The sequence below is a fragment of the Thalassophryne amazonica genome, chromosome 22 (assembly GCF_902500255.1).
Source record: "Thalassophryne amazonica chromosome 22, fThaAma1.1, whole genome shotgun sequence".
In the NCBI taxonomy this organism is placed as follows: Eukaryota; Metazoa; Chordata; class Actinopteri; order Batrachoidiformes; family Batrachoididae; genus Thalassophryne; species Thalassophryne amazonica.
The window spans coordinates 4,254,070-4,268,137 of NC_047124.1; the positions used below are offsets into that span (position 1 = coordinate 4,254,070).

General features: G+C 44.4%; 2 protein-coding genes across 4 annotated transcripts in view; one reads left to right on the top strand and one right to left on the bottom strand.

Annotated features, from left to right (window-relative positions):
* mdm2 (MDM2 proto-oncogene) overlaps positions 1-14,068 on the top strand; it is a 387,699-nt gene that overhangs the window by 328,843 nt on the left and 44,788 nt on the right. The gene's annotated exons all lie outside the window — the stretch shown is intronic.
* upf2 (UPF2 regulator of nonsense mediated mRNA decay) overlaps positions 1-14,068 on the bottom strand; it is a 25,176-nt gene continuing 11,108 nt past the window's right edge. For all 3 annotated transcript variants that reach the window (XM_034163241.1, XM_034163239.1, XM_034163240.1), the window contains exons 3-21: positions 13,001-13,780; positions 12,025-12,185; positions 11,736-11,927; positions 11,515-11,664; positions 11,325-11,428; positions 10,964-11,049; positions 10,702-10,810; positions 9,739-9,852; positions 9,446-9,562; positions 8,047-8,436; positions 7,563-7,838; positions 7,108-7,291; positions 5,013-5,167; positions 4,472-4,576; positions 4,163-4,261; positions 3,908-4,081; positions 1,030-1,171; positions 643-763; positions 1-74 (exon numbers count right to left, since the gene is read on the bottom strand). In XM_034163241.1, coding sequence (XP_034019132.1) covers positions 65-74; positions 643-763; positions 1,030-1,171; positions 3,908-4,081; positions 4,163-4,261; positions 4,472-4,576; positions 5,013-5,167; positions 7,108-7,291; positions 7,563-7,838; positions 8,047-8,436; positions 9,446-9,562; positions 9,739-9,852; positions 10,702-10,810; positions 10,964-11,049; positions 11,325-11,428; positions 11,515-11,664; positions 11,736-11,927; positions 12,025-12,185; positions 13,001-13,780 — 3,469 coding nt within the window. In that variant the 3' untranslated portion in view covers positions 1-64. The remainder of the gene's footprint in view (positions 75-642; positions 764-1,029; positions 1,172-3,907; positions 4,082-4,162; positions 4,262-4,471; positions 4,577-5,012; positions 5,168-7,107; positions 7,292-7,562; positions 7,839-8,046; positions 8,437-9,445; positions 9,563-9,738; positions 9,853-10,701; positions 10,811-10,963; positions 11,050-11,324; positions 11,429-11,514; positions 11,665-11,735; positions 11,928-12,024; positions 12,186-13,000; positions 13,781-14,068) is intronic.

Below are 14,068 nucleotides of genomic sequence, written 5' to 3' on the forward strand. Positions count from 1 at the left end.
TCTCTCTCGCTCTCCTGCTGGTTCGTTCTTTCTCATACTCGCTCGTCCTCAGCACAGACTCTGATCAGCGTCTCCTGGGAGGACAGAGGAGAACATTTACTGAAAACACGCTGTGTCCACTCCCCACATTTTACCTTTAAACGTCAGCCCTGCCTCACGCACAAATGTGCAGGTGGAAGAACGAACCCTCAAAGTCACATTCGGGGGGACAGCTCCCCGTCTCTGAAGGCAACAGTCACAACGCTGCTGGTTCTCCATCGCAGCAGATGGAGAATTTTCAGAGCACCTAATTTAGTCAACTTATTACAAAATGTAATCGTGTAAAACCAATTAGCAGCTTGAAAGCCGTCCCACTGCAGTGTAGCATGCTAGCTGATTAGCCCTACTAAGGCCAAAGATCAGGTTTCCAGGTCTTGTTTCAGACAAGCTTTGGACATTTTGTCGAAAGCATTTCCAGCTCAGGTTTCATTAACTTCATGTCATGTTTGGTTTCTGTCCTGTCCATTTTTTTTTTTGTTTTTTTCTTTTCCGACGTCTTCCTCATTTAATTTACGGCTATTTTCATAAGGCATAAGAACGTAAGAGCTCCACCGTACAAACATTCTGTGGGGTTTTATTTTTAAACCGTGAAACAGGTCTTACCTTCCCCCCGTCTTGAAGATGAGGTCGGCGTTAGGCGCACCTTTGGGGTGCTGGTAGCGAGGACGCCGCTCTCGGTTGGTGTTTGCCGGGGCCGGCCGCTGGGCCAAGGACTGCATCATCTCTGTAACACACCAGATGACAGGGATCAATCAAAAGCAGACACTCAGAGTCTGCAAAGACTCAAATCATCCTGTGGTTCTAGTTTTAATTTTCTAACTCCAACTTTTTTTTTCATGACCTCATAGCAGAGTATCAACTTTAGCAAAGCAAGATCTCATAACCTTCTTTGCAAAGGTTTCATCTGAAACGTTCTCCTAGAGACAGCCAGAGAAAAAGATGTGTCTGCATGGACTCTATGTGCAGGTGAAAGAAGGAGGTCACAGTCACCCTGGTAGTCCTCCTGCTCCTGTCTCTCGTTGATGTCCAGGGTCAGCTTCTTCATCCTCATGCGCTCTTCCTGCTCAGCCTGCTGCTGGTTGAAGTGATTGGCCGCCAAGTGGGACGACAGCGGCACGTTTAAGATTTTGTACTGTTGATAAAACAGACATGTAAACCTGAGTGATGGCACGACGAGTCTCTGGAATTTTACTGCTCTAAATCTTAAAATTCCAGCCAACACTTTTGTTTAAGACCATTATGAGTGAAAGTTTGTTAAACTAGCATTACTACTGCATAAAGGTAAAAAAAAAAAATCACTAAAACAAAAGACTCAAGAGACCCTGAAGTCCTTTGAAGAACAACAGACCAATTTAACCAAATACGGGGAAAAAAAGGCTTTAAGTCGCTTCTCTGTATTTGCCCGACAACTTGTTCAGAATGATTCAAGGTCATTCAAGGTCTTTGTGGCTGTTTGCTGCATCCCAAAGAATCTGGATGCAAAATTAAGAGAAAAAATTATTGAACACTTGTGAAAATGGTGTTTGGTTTCATTTGTTTTTTGCCCTTTCTGGGGCCCCACAGGGTTTCAGTCAGAAAGTCCAGGTTACCCTGAGCAGACCGTCCCTCAAGGATCACTTGTACCAAACTTCATAAAAATTCCATGATTGATTTTTCAGAAAAATCATCAGACAGCGTGTTGTGCATCACGCATTAGTCCAGTGGACTTGGTCCAACGGACTAAAAACCCAATAATGCATTAGCAGATTATTAATTTATAAGTGATCTAATGCCAGCGTGCGGAGATCCTCCCATCAGCCCCGCTGGTGCCAATACTCATCTCCAGATTCTGTAGCATCAAGTGGATGAGAGTTTAAGGCTCCTCCTGGACGGGACGCAGCTCGTGTCGAGCAGGTAGCTGGGTGGATAAGAAGCTGACTGTAGGCTTGTGTTTAAATCCTGCTCATGCTACCCGTCTCTGTCCGTGGACAAGACAATCTGCATCATCTCAGTCCACCCAGCTGTAAGTAACCCAAGTTAGGAGATCTAACGGTGATAAATACCAAGCATGGCACCGCCTTCTTGACTTGGTTACTCATGCTGAACCAGTCACAGCAGTTTGGTGTAAAACTCAGTCTCTGGACCTGATCAGGACCTGGTCCAGCAGCAGAGGAACCATCTTTTGTAGAGCACAGTTAGTACCAGCTGTGGTCCAGGTTTTTCCCGTCAAACACACACACAGCGTGCTTTTATTTGCTCCAGCACTGAGACAGGGGGTGCTGTGTTGACCCGCTGACACCCACAAAGGCGCCCTGTGTGCCTGTGAAGTCTCCTCTGAACAGAGCGAAGCCGTGTGTGCCGGCGGCAGGCTGGACACGCCCTACAGTACGCCCTCAAACCACACATTCCACTGCCACAGTGGTGGGTGGACACACACACACACACACACACACACGCGGCTGCACGTCAAGAGTCAATATTATTCCTGCAATCAGTCAGACGGTGCAGTTTTTCAGGGAACGTACAGCTTTTACTCTCTATTAAATCAGCTGCTGCAGCTCGACACCTTCACGTGTGGACTCCTGACATTCTGAATTAATTAAACCCTTAAAAGACCTTCAGATGAAGGTTCTGGGCTTCAGAACCTTCATCTGAAGGTCTTTAAGGGTTTAATTAATTGAGGATTAATTCAATCAACTCCCTAAAAAACAATAGCTTCTACAGACTAATAATAAAAAACAGCTCTGTGATTCCTGCAACATTCATCTGATTTGGAGGTAAAGCTGAAAGTTTGCACTTTGTCCTCTCAGTACTTCTGACACTGAAGTGGATCGGGGGGGGCTTACAAAGGACAAAGGTCTTTCAGAGAGTTGACCAGGATGTGAACCAAAGCGTGGACAAAATGAAGGCGTGTCAAATGTGTATGACTGAAACGTCATTATTTAGAGCGTAAAAACAGGAGGGCACTCAGAGTGCAGACCTCAGCCGGCCAACACGGCGCTGCTGCTTCATCTCTTTCTGAAGATGATAGTTGATTCTCTCTCCACAAACTCCAACCCTGAACAGCTTCCTGACACTGCCACTTTCTCTTCAAATCTTCCTTTGTTCTATCCATCCAGTCTTCCTCTCTCGTCTCCTGTACTTCTGTTCGCATAATCATCACGTGTCCAACCACCTCAGCCTACTTTCCTTCACCTTCTTAACACATTTAACCCACTCTGCTCATTTGTTCATCGCTTCTCTTCAAGCCATGTCCAGGTTTGTGGCTACACACATCCACACTCTCCTCCTGCACTCCCTTCAATACCCACATCTCAACTCCAAACATCACTGCTGGTTCACACTGTAAAAAAAGGGGGGGGTGACTAAAAACAAGATTAAAAACCCTAAATCTGAGGGGAAAGCTACTCAAAACAAGTGAAATTATCTGTCCATGCAGCAAGATAATTTCACTTGACAAGATTCTTGAATTAAGAATCTAGAAATAACCATGTTGAACACTTAAAATAAGAAATTAACTCTTAAAACAAGAAAAAAATATCTAACACTTCGAAATCTAAGTGGTTTTTGTAAGAACCGAATCATTTGCAGTGCATGATCAGGTTCTTTTTCAATGAGAGATATTTCAACTTTGATCTCTTTAAAGGGTTTGCCTTGTGACATCACAAAGAGCTACAATCCACACACACTTCTATGTTGGTGTTCACACGGTATTAAGAGACGCTCTGCAGGCCACAAATGTTCTGCTGTGTTATGATTTGATGTCTGCAGTAAGAGTGTGCATGTGAGACAGAATGATGTGGGATCACTTGGTCCCCGTTTGCGCTGCGTCTCTGGGACGGGACGTGTTAAGCTAAAAGCTGAAGTGGTGTGTGTGTGTACGCTGCACCTGCTGCTTGTTGCCTTTGCGTGTGAGCATGACAAACTGCATGGTGTCAGAGATGTCGCTCTCGCCCTCAGCGATACACGGCTGTCCGCTGCCCCCTTTCTTCAGCTGGGTCTTCAGATGCAGAGGAATGGCCACATCCAGCTGGTGGACCTTCACCGCCTCACTGCTACGCTGCTGTACACGCAAACATGTACAACAGTTAAAACGCCAAACCGATAGAAGTTTTTCAGTTTTGATGAGCTGCTCTCGGCGCACCTGCAGGTTCTCCAGCATCATTTTATCCAGAGCCTGGATGAAGTCCTCGTCCTCGGCGCACGCCACATGTTTCAGTCCGCCGCCACGGATCGTCACCTCCTGCAAGAGCGCAGCAAATTAAAACCACCAACACACGCAGGAGGACTGCACCCGTACGACAGGAGACAGCATTTACACAAAGACCTCAACGCTGCTCGTCACTCAGCTGCAAATATATTTACATGCAAAACATTTTCATGTATGAAATCTGTATTTTCTTCAAGTTAAATAAAAAAAAAAAAAAAGATACATATTTTTGTACAATCTCACATTGTTCTCCTCATCAGTCTCATTTTCTTTGTTGGAGTCGGTCAGGTAGTCCGTGTTCTCCTCCTCCTCGTCCTCTCTCTCCTCGTCCTCGTTCTCAGAACCTTCCTGTTGTTGGAGGGAAACAAAGTGTTTTGTGGTAAACTTTGTGTCTGGGCCTCCTCAGCTCTGTTTTTACTCCTCGGTCCTCGTCCAGCCACAGAAGTATTTTTGAACCCTGTGATTACTGTCCGTCAACGTCTTCTGGGAATGAAGACGTGAATAAAGCCGCGCCTTTCAAACCGCTCATCTTATAGAATCGCTGAACAAATGTAGAAGCTAGCAAAGCCTCGTTACCATACGCGTTTGGTGCTTCATTTATGAAGGATAACAACAAACAATGAAATACCCTCAAGTCTGCAGCCACATCAAAATGTGGGAATAAAATCTAAACTATTAACACTCATGATTAATCAGAAAAAAAAAAAAATCACCATCACCTCATGTTTACATGTTTGTAGAACCTGGAACATTCTCACCAAGCGACACCAAACCTGTCACTTACGTCCTCCTCCTGCTCGTTCATTTCACTCTCGTTTCCGGACTGCTCTTCTGTCTCCGCGCCTCCTTCTTCTTCGTCATCACCATCGTCGTCCTCCTCGTCCAGGCCCTCCCCTTCGCTCATGGCGCTGGAGCGACCGTCCTTCTCCATGGCCAAACCTTCACCAATACACAGTAAGACAAACGAGCGCATGTGATTGGTCGGCGTAGAAACTGTCAAACTTTTAAATACTCATCTGTACTAAAATTAAAAAAATAGAGGGCCAACATACATATTTTCTTTTATGATGCAATTAAACAAGATGCTGCTGGCGGACGTCAAATCAGGTGGGCTTCAACTGGAGTCATTTAAAACCTGTTAAAACCACCCGTGTGTGATGTAACAAACAGTGCCCCCCCCCCCCCCCCAAACAAGCTCATTTCAACCTACATGTAACTTTAACAACACCTGCTCCTAATTTCCATCATCTCTGTCCCATATGTGTCCAGCAGGTGGCAGACAGATCTATGCTCCATAACACTGGCTTTTTGTGTTGATCTGATGCATCAAAGTTAATCAAATTTAACCTGTTAATCTCCATTACATGTTCTTTTAATTTGGAGACACTCAAGAACATTTATTATATTTGAGTTATCACGTTAAACTGGCACAAGTTTTACGCCCGATACCCTTCCTGACACAACCCCACATGACATGGAGAACGGGCAGGGGTGGTCTTGAACCAGGAATCTTCTGCTCTGGGAACTGATCGACCACCACCTCTTTTAACATTTAAAAAATCCTGCTAAAAACTATTTGTCAGACACCAAATCTTGTATCTAACAGACGATCTGTTTGACGTGGTTTCAGATGTCTTCGTACAGATCTTTAGTACAAACGCCATTCTGTCCGCTTACTTGTTTTAACTCACTCAGACATTCCTGAAACGTCACACTGAGCCCGGCCCGAATGAGATGATTTGACATGTTACGTCAAACAGCCAGCGAAGCAGGAAATGCATTATGCAAACAAAAGTGTCAGTTACTAACAGAACAAACTGATCCAGGCACAGAAGGCAAGCGGGCGTTATTGTTCAATTACTGCTTTTATTTGCCCCTCACGTTATCATCATCACACAAGGTTAATGACCAGCTCCACGCAGCATTCTGTATGTGCTCGCCACCGACGGCACAGGAATAAGGCCGAGCCGCACGGCAGGCTGGAGTGGAAGATCTGGTCTTTGTGACCTGTGGAATGCCCGATCATGGCTAAAGTATGAACACTAAGACAATGGCGCCGCTGTTTAGCCCGCAGCCGTCCATCACCCTCACTGCAGAGGGTGGAGCCGGAAGCATTTTTCTCTGTGCATTCCAAGTCTACACCTTGAAACTGTTAAACAAAGCCAGCGCCACCCTGCAGCCTTCCTGACAAACTCAGTGCTCACAAAGGCTTCCTTCATCATGCTGCTTTCTTAATTCTATTAGAAACATACATGATGTTTTTGGGTTAGACCCGCATACAGGAGCAGAAGCAATAAATTCCAAGAAAGCAATTTTTGGTCATTCAGTTTATGCAACTGGATTAAATTTAATAATCTGATTCAATTCTTCATTTGGGGGCGTGAAACTACAGCAGATACGTCGGTGCTGATTTAATGGCTTCTATTCTAAACCAAAAATCAACATTCTCACCACGTTTGGTGAAAACTGGTTGATTAGTTGTTGCGGGATGCTACAAAAAACAACAGCAGCAGTAACATGTCGTAACGTCCTCCTAATCCCTGATAATCTCATTGATGATTTGGTGTTAATCTACCTGATGGGATACTCAAATAAAAGCCAAACTAACTTTACTGCAGTTCTCATCCCTAAAAAAAAAAAAAAAAAAAAAAAAAAACCCAGAGGACCGTCAGGGCCGTGCGAGGAGAACATGTGTCAGGTATGTGAGAACTAGTCTAGTGGATAAACCAGATTGAGAAGTGACGCAGCAGGATGGCCCTCCTGCACGCCGCGGAATGCTGCTCAGACGGGATGACAGGAGAGAGAGATGCGGTCACATCCTCTGCCTGCATAGTCTTGACATGACGTGTGCATATTTAGACGGTGGTGTGCAGTCGCACCTAGTTTGACGAGCACCTCCCTCTCCAGGTCGGTAACCTGTTTGGTGGCCTCATCCAAGGAGCAGCTGAGACTCATCTTGGGTCTGAGCAGCTCCAGGGTGTCGCTGATCATGTAGTCGATGTCAATGGGGAACGGGTGGTCTTTGCTCCACACCTCCACGCTCTTCTTCCACCAGATGTACCGCTGCAGACACACAGGCACAGACCTGACTCCCGTCCTCAACCACTAATCTACATTTCATGTCAGCTCATGAACTACAGAGACGGCAAACCTCAAAGATGGACTAAAACCACGAGTTTAAACCAGTTTATTGACCGCAGCAAATTCAACCCCATTAAAAAGTATTAACAATAACGTTTGATTCACTCAATGAGGCAAAGTAAAAACATTTTCTAAATACTATTAACTATACTATAGCGGGTAATTCTTGAAGGTGAAATGCATGCAGACTTACCTGGAAGTAGATGAGGAAACAGTCCAACTTCCTCTTGCTGGAGCCTCGGTCAAAATACTGGCCGCAAGTGTCCAGCAGGGTACAAACCAGCCGGATACGGAACAGGTGTTCCGGCGGGTCCAACGGGCTGGGGCTGCCGTCCTGGTTCACCCCAAAGGAAATGAAGGAGAAGAGGGTGCGGAAAATGACGGCCGACTCCACCATGCGGTAGTTGTAGAGCTCGCCCAGGAACTTGGCGCTGCTGATCCGACGCTGGTTAAACTTGGGCTGGTTGACCTGAGGACACAGAAAACCGTTAGCATGCCTCAGCAAAATCAAAAGTGATTTTTTTTTTTTATTTAAATTATTATTCTCAACAAGTTTAGAAACTTCTGACCTCTCTTAGTAATCACCATACATAATGTCGCCCACTAACATGATGAAATAAAAACACAAGCATTAGCCACCATAAAATGAGTCCAAAGCACAGGAATCATCTCCTCACCTCCATGCCCAGTCGAATGTCCTCCAGGACTCCGTCCACCACATGGATGCCCACGTCCTCCTGATAGGCCACCAGACCAGCCAGCAGGTTGGCCACACAGTGGATGCTGTTGTACTTGACGTTCCAGATGTTGACCATGCAGCAGATCAGGTAGCTCTTGACCTCAGGGTCTTGCCAGGGCAGTTTACGCATCTGCCTCAGCACCTTCTCGGTGGTCACTTTGGACAGGTCCTTGTAGAGCAGTTTGCGGATGTACTCCTGCAGCGGCGGCCTCTTCTTCTTCACGGCCTTCTCTATGGGCGGGGGGTTGCAGTAGTAGTAGGCGTTCTCCACCATGGTGACATAGCGGGCGTCCAGGTGCTGGGCCTGCTTTTTACGCATCATCTGCTCCTGAGATGTAGGAAAGATTGAGGAAATCTTAATATGAAGACCCACGTTCCTCACTGGTGATGACAGAAATGCAGATTTATTTCTCTAAATCATGATTACGCAGCATTTTAATAATAATTATAAAGCCCTTTGGCCAGGTGAAGAACCCACCTTATGTCTATTTTAACATTGCTTCACTTTTTTTTTTTTTTAAATCGACTAATTTACAAGGACCTACGCAGTCTTCAAAGCAGTTTGTCTGAAAAGTTTTTAATGTGTGAACCTGGAAGCCAAACACATCTTCTGGTTCATCTCTCTAATCTCTTCCAAACAGCAGAATTAAAACCGCTGGTGATAAATTAAAAATATTAAGATTTTGAAGTCTAGACCTACAATTTTTTTAAACTTTTTTATTTTAGAATCTCACTGACTACCCCCCCATTCCACAAAAAAACATTTCAATTTTGTTTAGAAACCTATTTGAACCATTTTAATGATTTTATTTTTCATTATCTTATTCTGTTATTATATTAAGTTGAATTAATTTAGAATATGACAATGGCAAAAAAAATGACAGCATGTGGAATTTTTCTGCAGTGAATTTAGTTTGAAAATCTTTACCAAGAGCTGCTTCAAGACGTTTGGTGAAATAATTATTTCTGCTGAATTGTGCCAGAGTTACTGTGTTGTCATTGTGAAGCTAATCAACTTACACAGATAAATGCTCAAATACAAATCAAACCAAACGAACACAAACGATTTCAACGTGCATGCTGTTGTGACAGTTTGCCCCATGTTTTGGTATGCTAACACAATATGCTAGCTGTTAGGACAAATTATAAATCTGGATCGCTGGAAAAAATAACTAGATGGTGTTCCTACCCATTTTCTAACACATTCTTCAACGGGTGGTGAAAATTTATTGTGCAAAACTCAGGATACATATTTTACTTATTTTCATTCTTTGGGCGTTCTGCCTGAAAGCTTTATGAAGCTAAAATGACTCTTAAAACTGTTCTGTCTCATTTACCAGAAGCACGCTGGTACGCAGGTGAGAGTCAGGTGATCTGAACAGGAAGCGGCCGCACGTCTCCAGCAGTGTGCACACCATCTCAATGTGGTGATGAGTGAAATCAGAGAGAAGCATCTGTTCAGATGAACACAGGCATCAGATTATCGCCAGATCGACTCAGAAGAGCTCATAAACAAGCTGTGATGAGCAAACAATGAAACCCTCCAGCTAATCCAGGCAGAAAACAAGTCATAAATAATCATCTGGAAGACACCGAAGTGGCAGATCTGTGACGATGGTTCTCCACCCACTTTCAGACAATGAAAAGTGTCCGTTTTGGAGAACATCTTGAACTTGGCCAGCTCCCCGATGAACCTGACGGTTTTGTTCTTGGTTTCAATGTTGATCTGGTCCTTCTTCCGAATCTAAACCACAAACATCAGAAAAGCAGAATCAGCCCAAAAATTCTACTTTAATATTCTTGTGGTGGTGTTTTTTAAACAATCAACATTGCCCTCTAGTGGTCACTTCGACCTCGCCATTAACAAAAAAGCTTCATAAATCACAAGTAAAAAGTGCCACTGCAGCCTGTGTATAAAACATCAGTTTCATAACTGCTGCGGCTGGACGTTTGTGGAAAAAAATAACTTTTCTTTCCCTCTCGGTGCCATTTCACATATTAGCTGGATTTACCAAATCAGGCAACAGATTTGCTTCAGTAATCTGCACAAATACGGTGATTTTTGACCTGCAAACCGGCATAATGGCATTATGGTACTTAAAAAAGAAAAAAAAATTAAGGAATTCAGGAATGAGTTTTATTATTTTACAACCTATTAAATAGCGGCAGGTTGCAGAGAGTGCACATACCTGGGTCAAAGGTCAACATGCATCATTTATAATTCAGTCTTTCTAATGTAAAAATAGTATAGAAACCAATGGGAGACTGTAATAAAATATTACAACAATTCACATTCCACATCTGGCTCCAAAGCTACTCCTCCATCAACCAAAATCTACAACTCTTCCAAACTTCACTAAAATTTCTTTAGACATTTGTTTGAAGATATTTTTCTCTCAGATAAATAACAAGCTTGCAAAACAAACAAAGAAACTGTCTCATCTCATGAGTTCAACACAAATGAAGGAAATAAAATAAAAGATCAACAGGTGGAAGAAATAAAACAGCAGAGCACAATAATGGAAACCATGAAGGAAATCAAATGAATGAGGTTCAATTATAACAAGTTATAAACACAACATCTAGGACGTACGTGGAACCTAAAGTCTCCCTTCAGCATGGAGCACAGATCTTCAGCCACGTCAGACATACAGGGATGAAGCGTCGCCACAAGGCGAGAGTAGAAGGGCAGAAGATCCAACCTGTGAGAGAAAATGTTGATGCTGTAAATCAATTAGTTATAGCACCCCCTAATGGTGTGAGCCATTATTACAGCACAACAATCAGGAAATGTTTTCACAGAGAGGTTCAAGTCTCTCACACACACTCAGCTCAGATAAGTGATAAAGCTTCACCTCTGTCTGGGGACAGTGAAGAGCGCGCGAACCAACTTCCTCCTGTTGGATTTGGTGTTCATGTTCATGCAGAAGTCCATGGCAGCCTGAGGCAGAGGACACGATCGTCATGAGAGTTTATGAAATCCTTCTCGTGTTGTGGTTGTTTTTAAAATGGGCGCGATTGTGACTGTGTTCGCCATCATTCCAAAAACTCATCTGCTATGAGCTCATCCATCAGAGAACAGCTTAACGAATAGAACACAACGCCTCTAAAATACAACTTCAAATCAAAATTTTGTTCTAAGATTCCTGCTTTCAACACAGCAGCATCACATAGACACCGTCATCTTCTTACAACAGCAAATGAAAGATCTCTGACCTTGTCTATGAGGTCTCTGTTGACACAGTTGGGGAGTTGCTGGATGAAGGCATCCACAATGAGCTTCAAATGGGACCCAGTACTGGCCTCCTCATCCTCTTGTTCTGCGCGCGCGCGCGCACACGCACACACACACACGTTATTTAAAAACAAACAGAATCACAAGTTCCACCACATGTTCCACATTCACCTTGCTCATCCAGCAGTTTTTTGGCCAGTTCTTCATTCTCTGCCTCATCTGGACCATCCAGTTCAAGAGGATCATCAGTGATGTCCAGAGCCTCCAACTCCAGCTCCAGTTCTTCTGTGGTACTGACTCCGTCCTTTGCCTCCCGGCCATCTGAACCATAATCAGGATTAGAAAATGTTTTAGCAACCATTTGTCTCGGCGTCTGTAGACCTGGGACCTACCTTTGATGTCATCCTTGTCTTTGCCCTGGCTGCTCTTTTCGTTGTCCTTGAAGAGGATGGCGGGGACAAAGGCTTTCAGATCCACCAAGTTCTCATAGAAGTTACGGGCATCTTCATCTTCCCAGATCCCTCCCTCCAGATCGTACTCTCCGGGTTTCCCGGGGGTGAAAATATCAATGCCAGGGCCATGCTCTGTGAGTAAAGCAAAATAAAGACAACTGGAGTAGTACCCATTAGAGCCGTCGGCGCTTCAAGTAACCCACAAGTTTGGAAGACAACACCCACGCACCCTCCTGCACAGTCTTGTCCTGAGGAAGCTCTGGCATGTTCTCATCGAGCAGGTCAGCCAGCGACTGTGTGTTGGCCAGCAGCTTCTGGTAGGAAGTAGCGAACTCCTCATACTGTTTGTGGCGGTCCTCACTGAGCTCCCCTTTGGAGTGCAGTATGCGCCTGATGACGAGCAAACAGAAAGAGGCCTGAAGGAATTCCACAAACCCGATCCTGCTTTGATTCCTGTGGATTATTTAATCCAATCAATCATGTAGACAAGTGGACATTAACAGATCAACGTGCACTCTTGATATCAGGATTACGTGCATCAAGAGCAAAAACTGCTCCCAATCTCTATATACTTAAGAGGTCATTAAAAATTCAAGATTCTCAATCCTGGATGTTGGAGAACAACTGAACCACAGAGGCAGTCTCTCTATATATAAAAATGTCAAGCTACCCAAAAGGATTTCACGAATCAGTAACAAACTGGACCAACAAGCAAAAATGTTATGATGCATCTACATAAAAACTTTACAAAATTCCAATCCTGAACTCATACCCTATTAATGTTGGATGAAAACAATCCACCCTGACTCCGCTGCATTATCTTATGACTTTCAACTCAATTGGAGGAATTTCAAACAATATAGAGAGAAAAAAAAAAATGTGTACATGTGTGACAGTGGTCAAAAAAATTATTTGCAGAAATTTGAGAATCCAGGTTCAGATCAGCACACAGCTGATCTTTGAAGGCAACCCAAACACTCCAACTCTACCGCATCAAAAACTCATGTCAAATGTGTTGCCATTTGAGAGATGACAGAAGCCAATATTTTTTAAATGTTTGCGCAAGGAGAAAATATGCTATAATCTGCATTTTACGCACCAAAAATCTTCCCGTCCCTGCACACAGAATGTCTGACCACAGCACAAGGAATTATCCTCATGAGACAAACAAATCAAGACTACCACACCGGGTCTATAAAGTTCACCTGTTCTGTCTCTCGATGTTCTGGAGCTCCCGGTGGTCCTTCTTCAGGTGTTTTGTGAGAGATGTGAAGTACTCCCTCAGAAGGTTCTGGAAGGGCTGCTGTTTCTCCGCACTGATGATCTCGCTGGGTGGGAAGCCCAAGCCGAACTTCTCAGCGGCCACTTTGACCTTGCGTGGCACTAGCCCGGCCACATCATCCCCACAGTGTTTGCAGAAGCTGATCACCACTGACACATGCGTGTGCGTCTCCCGATCGGCGCCGATTATGTTCTTCAGCTGCTCGTAGATGAGAGACAGCCCCTCCTTGTCTGTGAAAAGGCCAACGATGGTGAGCTCGGCAATGAAGCGCAGGTCTGTGCGCAGCTTGCTGACATTGGGCGCTTTGTCCTCCTTGCGCGCTTCAAAGTGTTTCTTCCACGCCTGCAGCAGTAGCGGGGCAAACTCGCTATACCGCTGGTGGAAGAGAGAACACAGATGGACTGCGCAACCTACATCCGAGATCTTCAGCTTGGCCTCCACGACAGAGCCCACAGCCTCGCCAATGTACTTGCTGAGGTTGAGAGAAGCGAAGTCATTGGAGAGTGAGTCTCGCTGCTGCTCGGTGAGTGTGCGGAGCTTCTTCACAAAGGCTGTGTTCTTTTTCAGGCTGGAGTCCAGGCGGCTGAAGAAGGCCTCTTCGGGCCGACCCTCATGGGCATTCTGGTTCTTTGTGCGAAGCTCCTTCCTGCACTGATGCCGTTCCCAGGCTTCCTGGTGCAGCTGATGTCCTTCTTCTTTTTCTCTGTGAAAACAAAGTGGTATTACAGAGCGGAGTCATAGTTTGACGGATCATGAAAGATAACGCTCAAAAGTTGTAACAAGATATGCATCACTAAATTTCAGGCTTAAGGAGAGCTTATCTAATTCAATACAGCCATAGCGAAAAATTATGTTCACTTTGATATGAAATGACATTCCACTGTACCAAATTCAAAAACTTTTAGTGTTATATGTGCTTATTTTTAAAATAAATGTTTTAAACTTCTTGGCTCAAGCTCCTTTTCTTCTTTGATCCTAAGATCTAATAGTT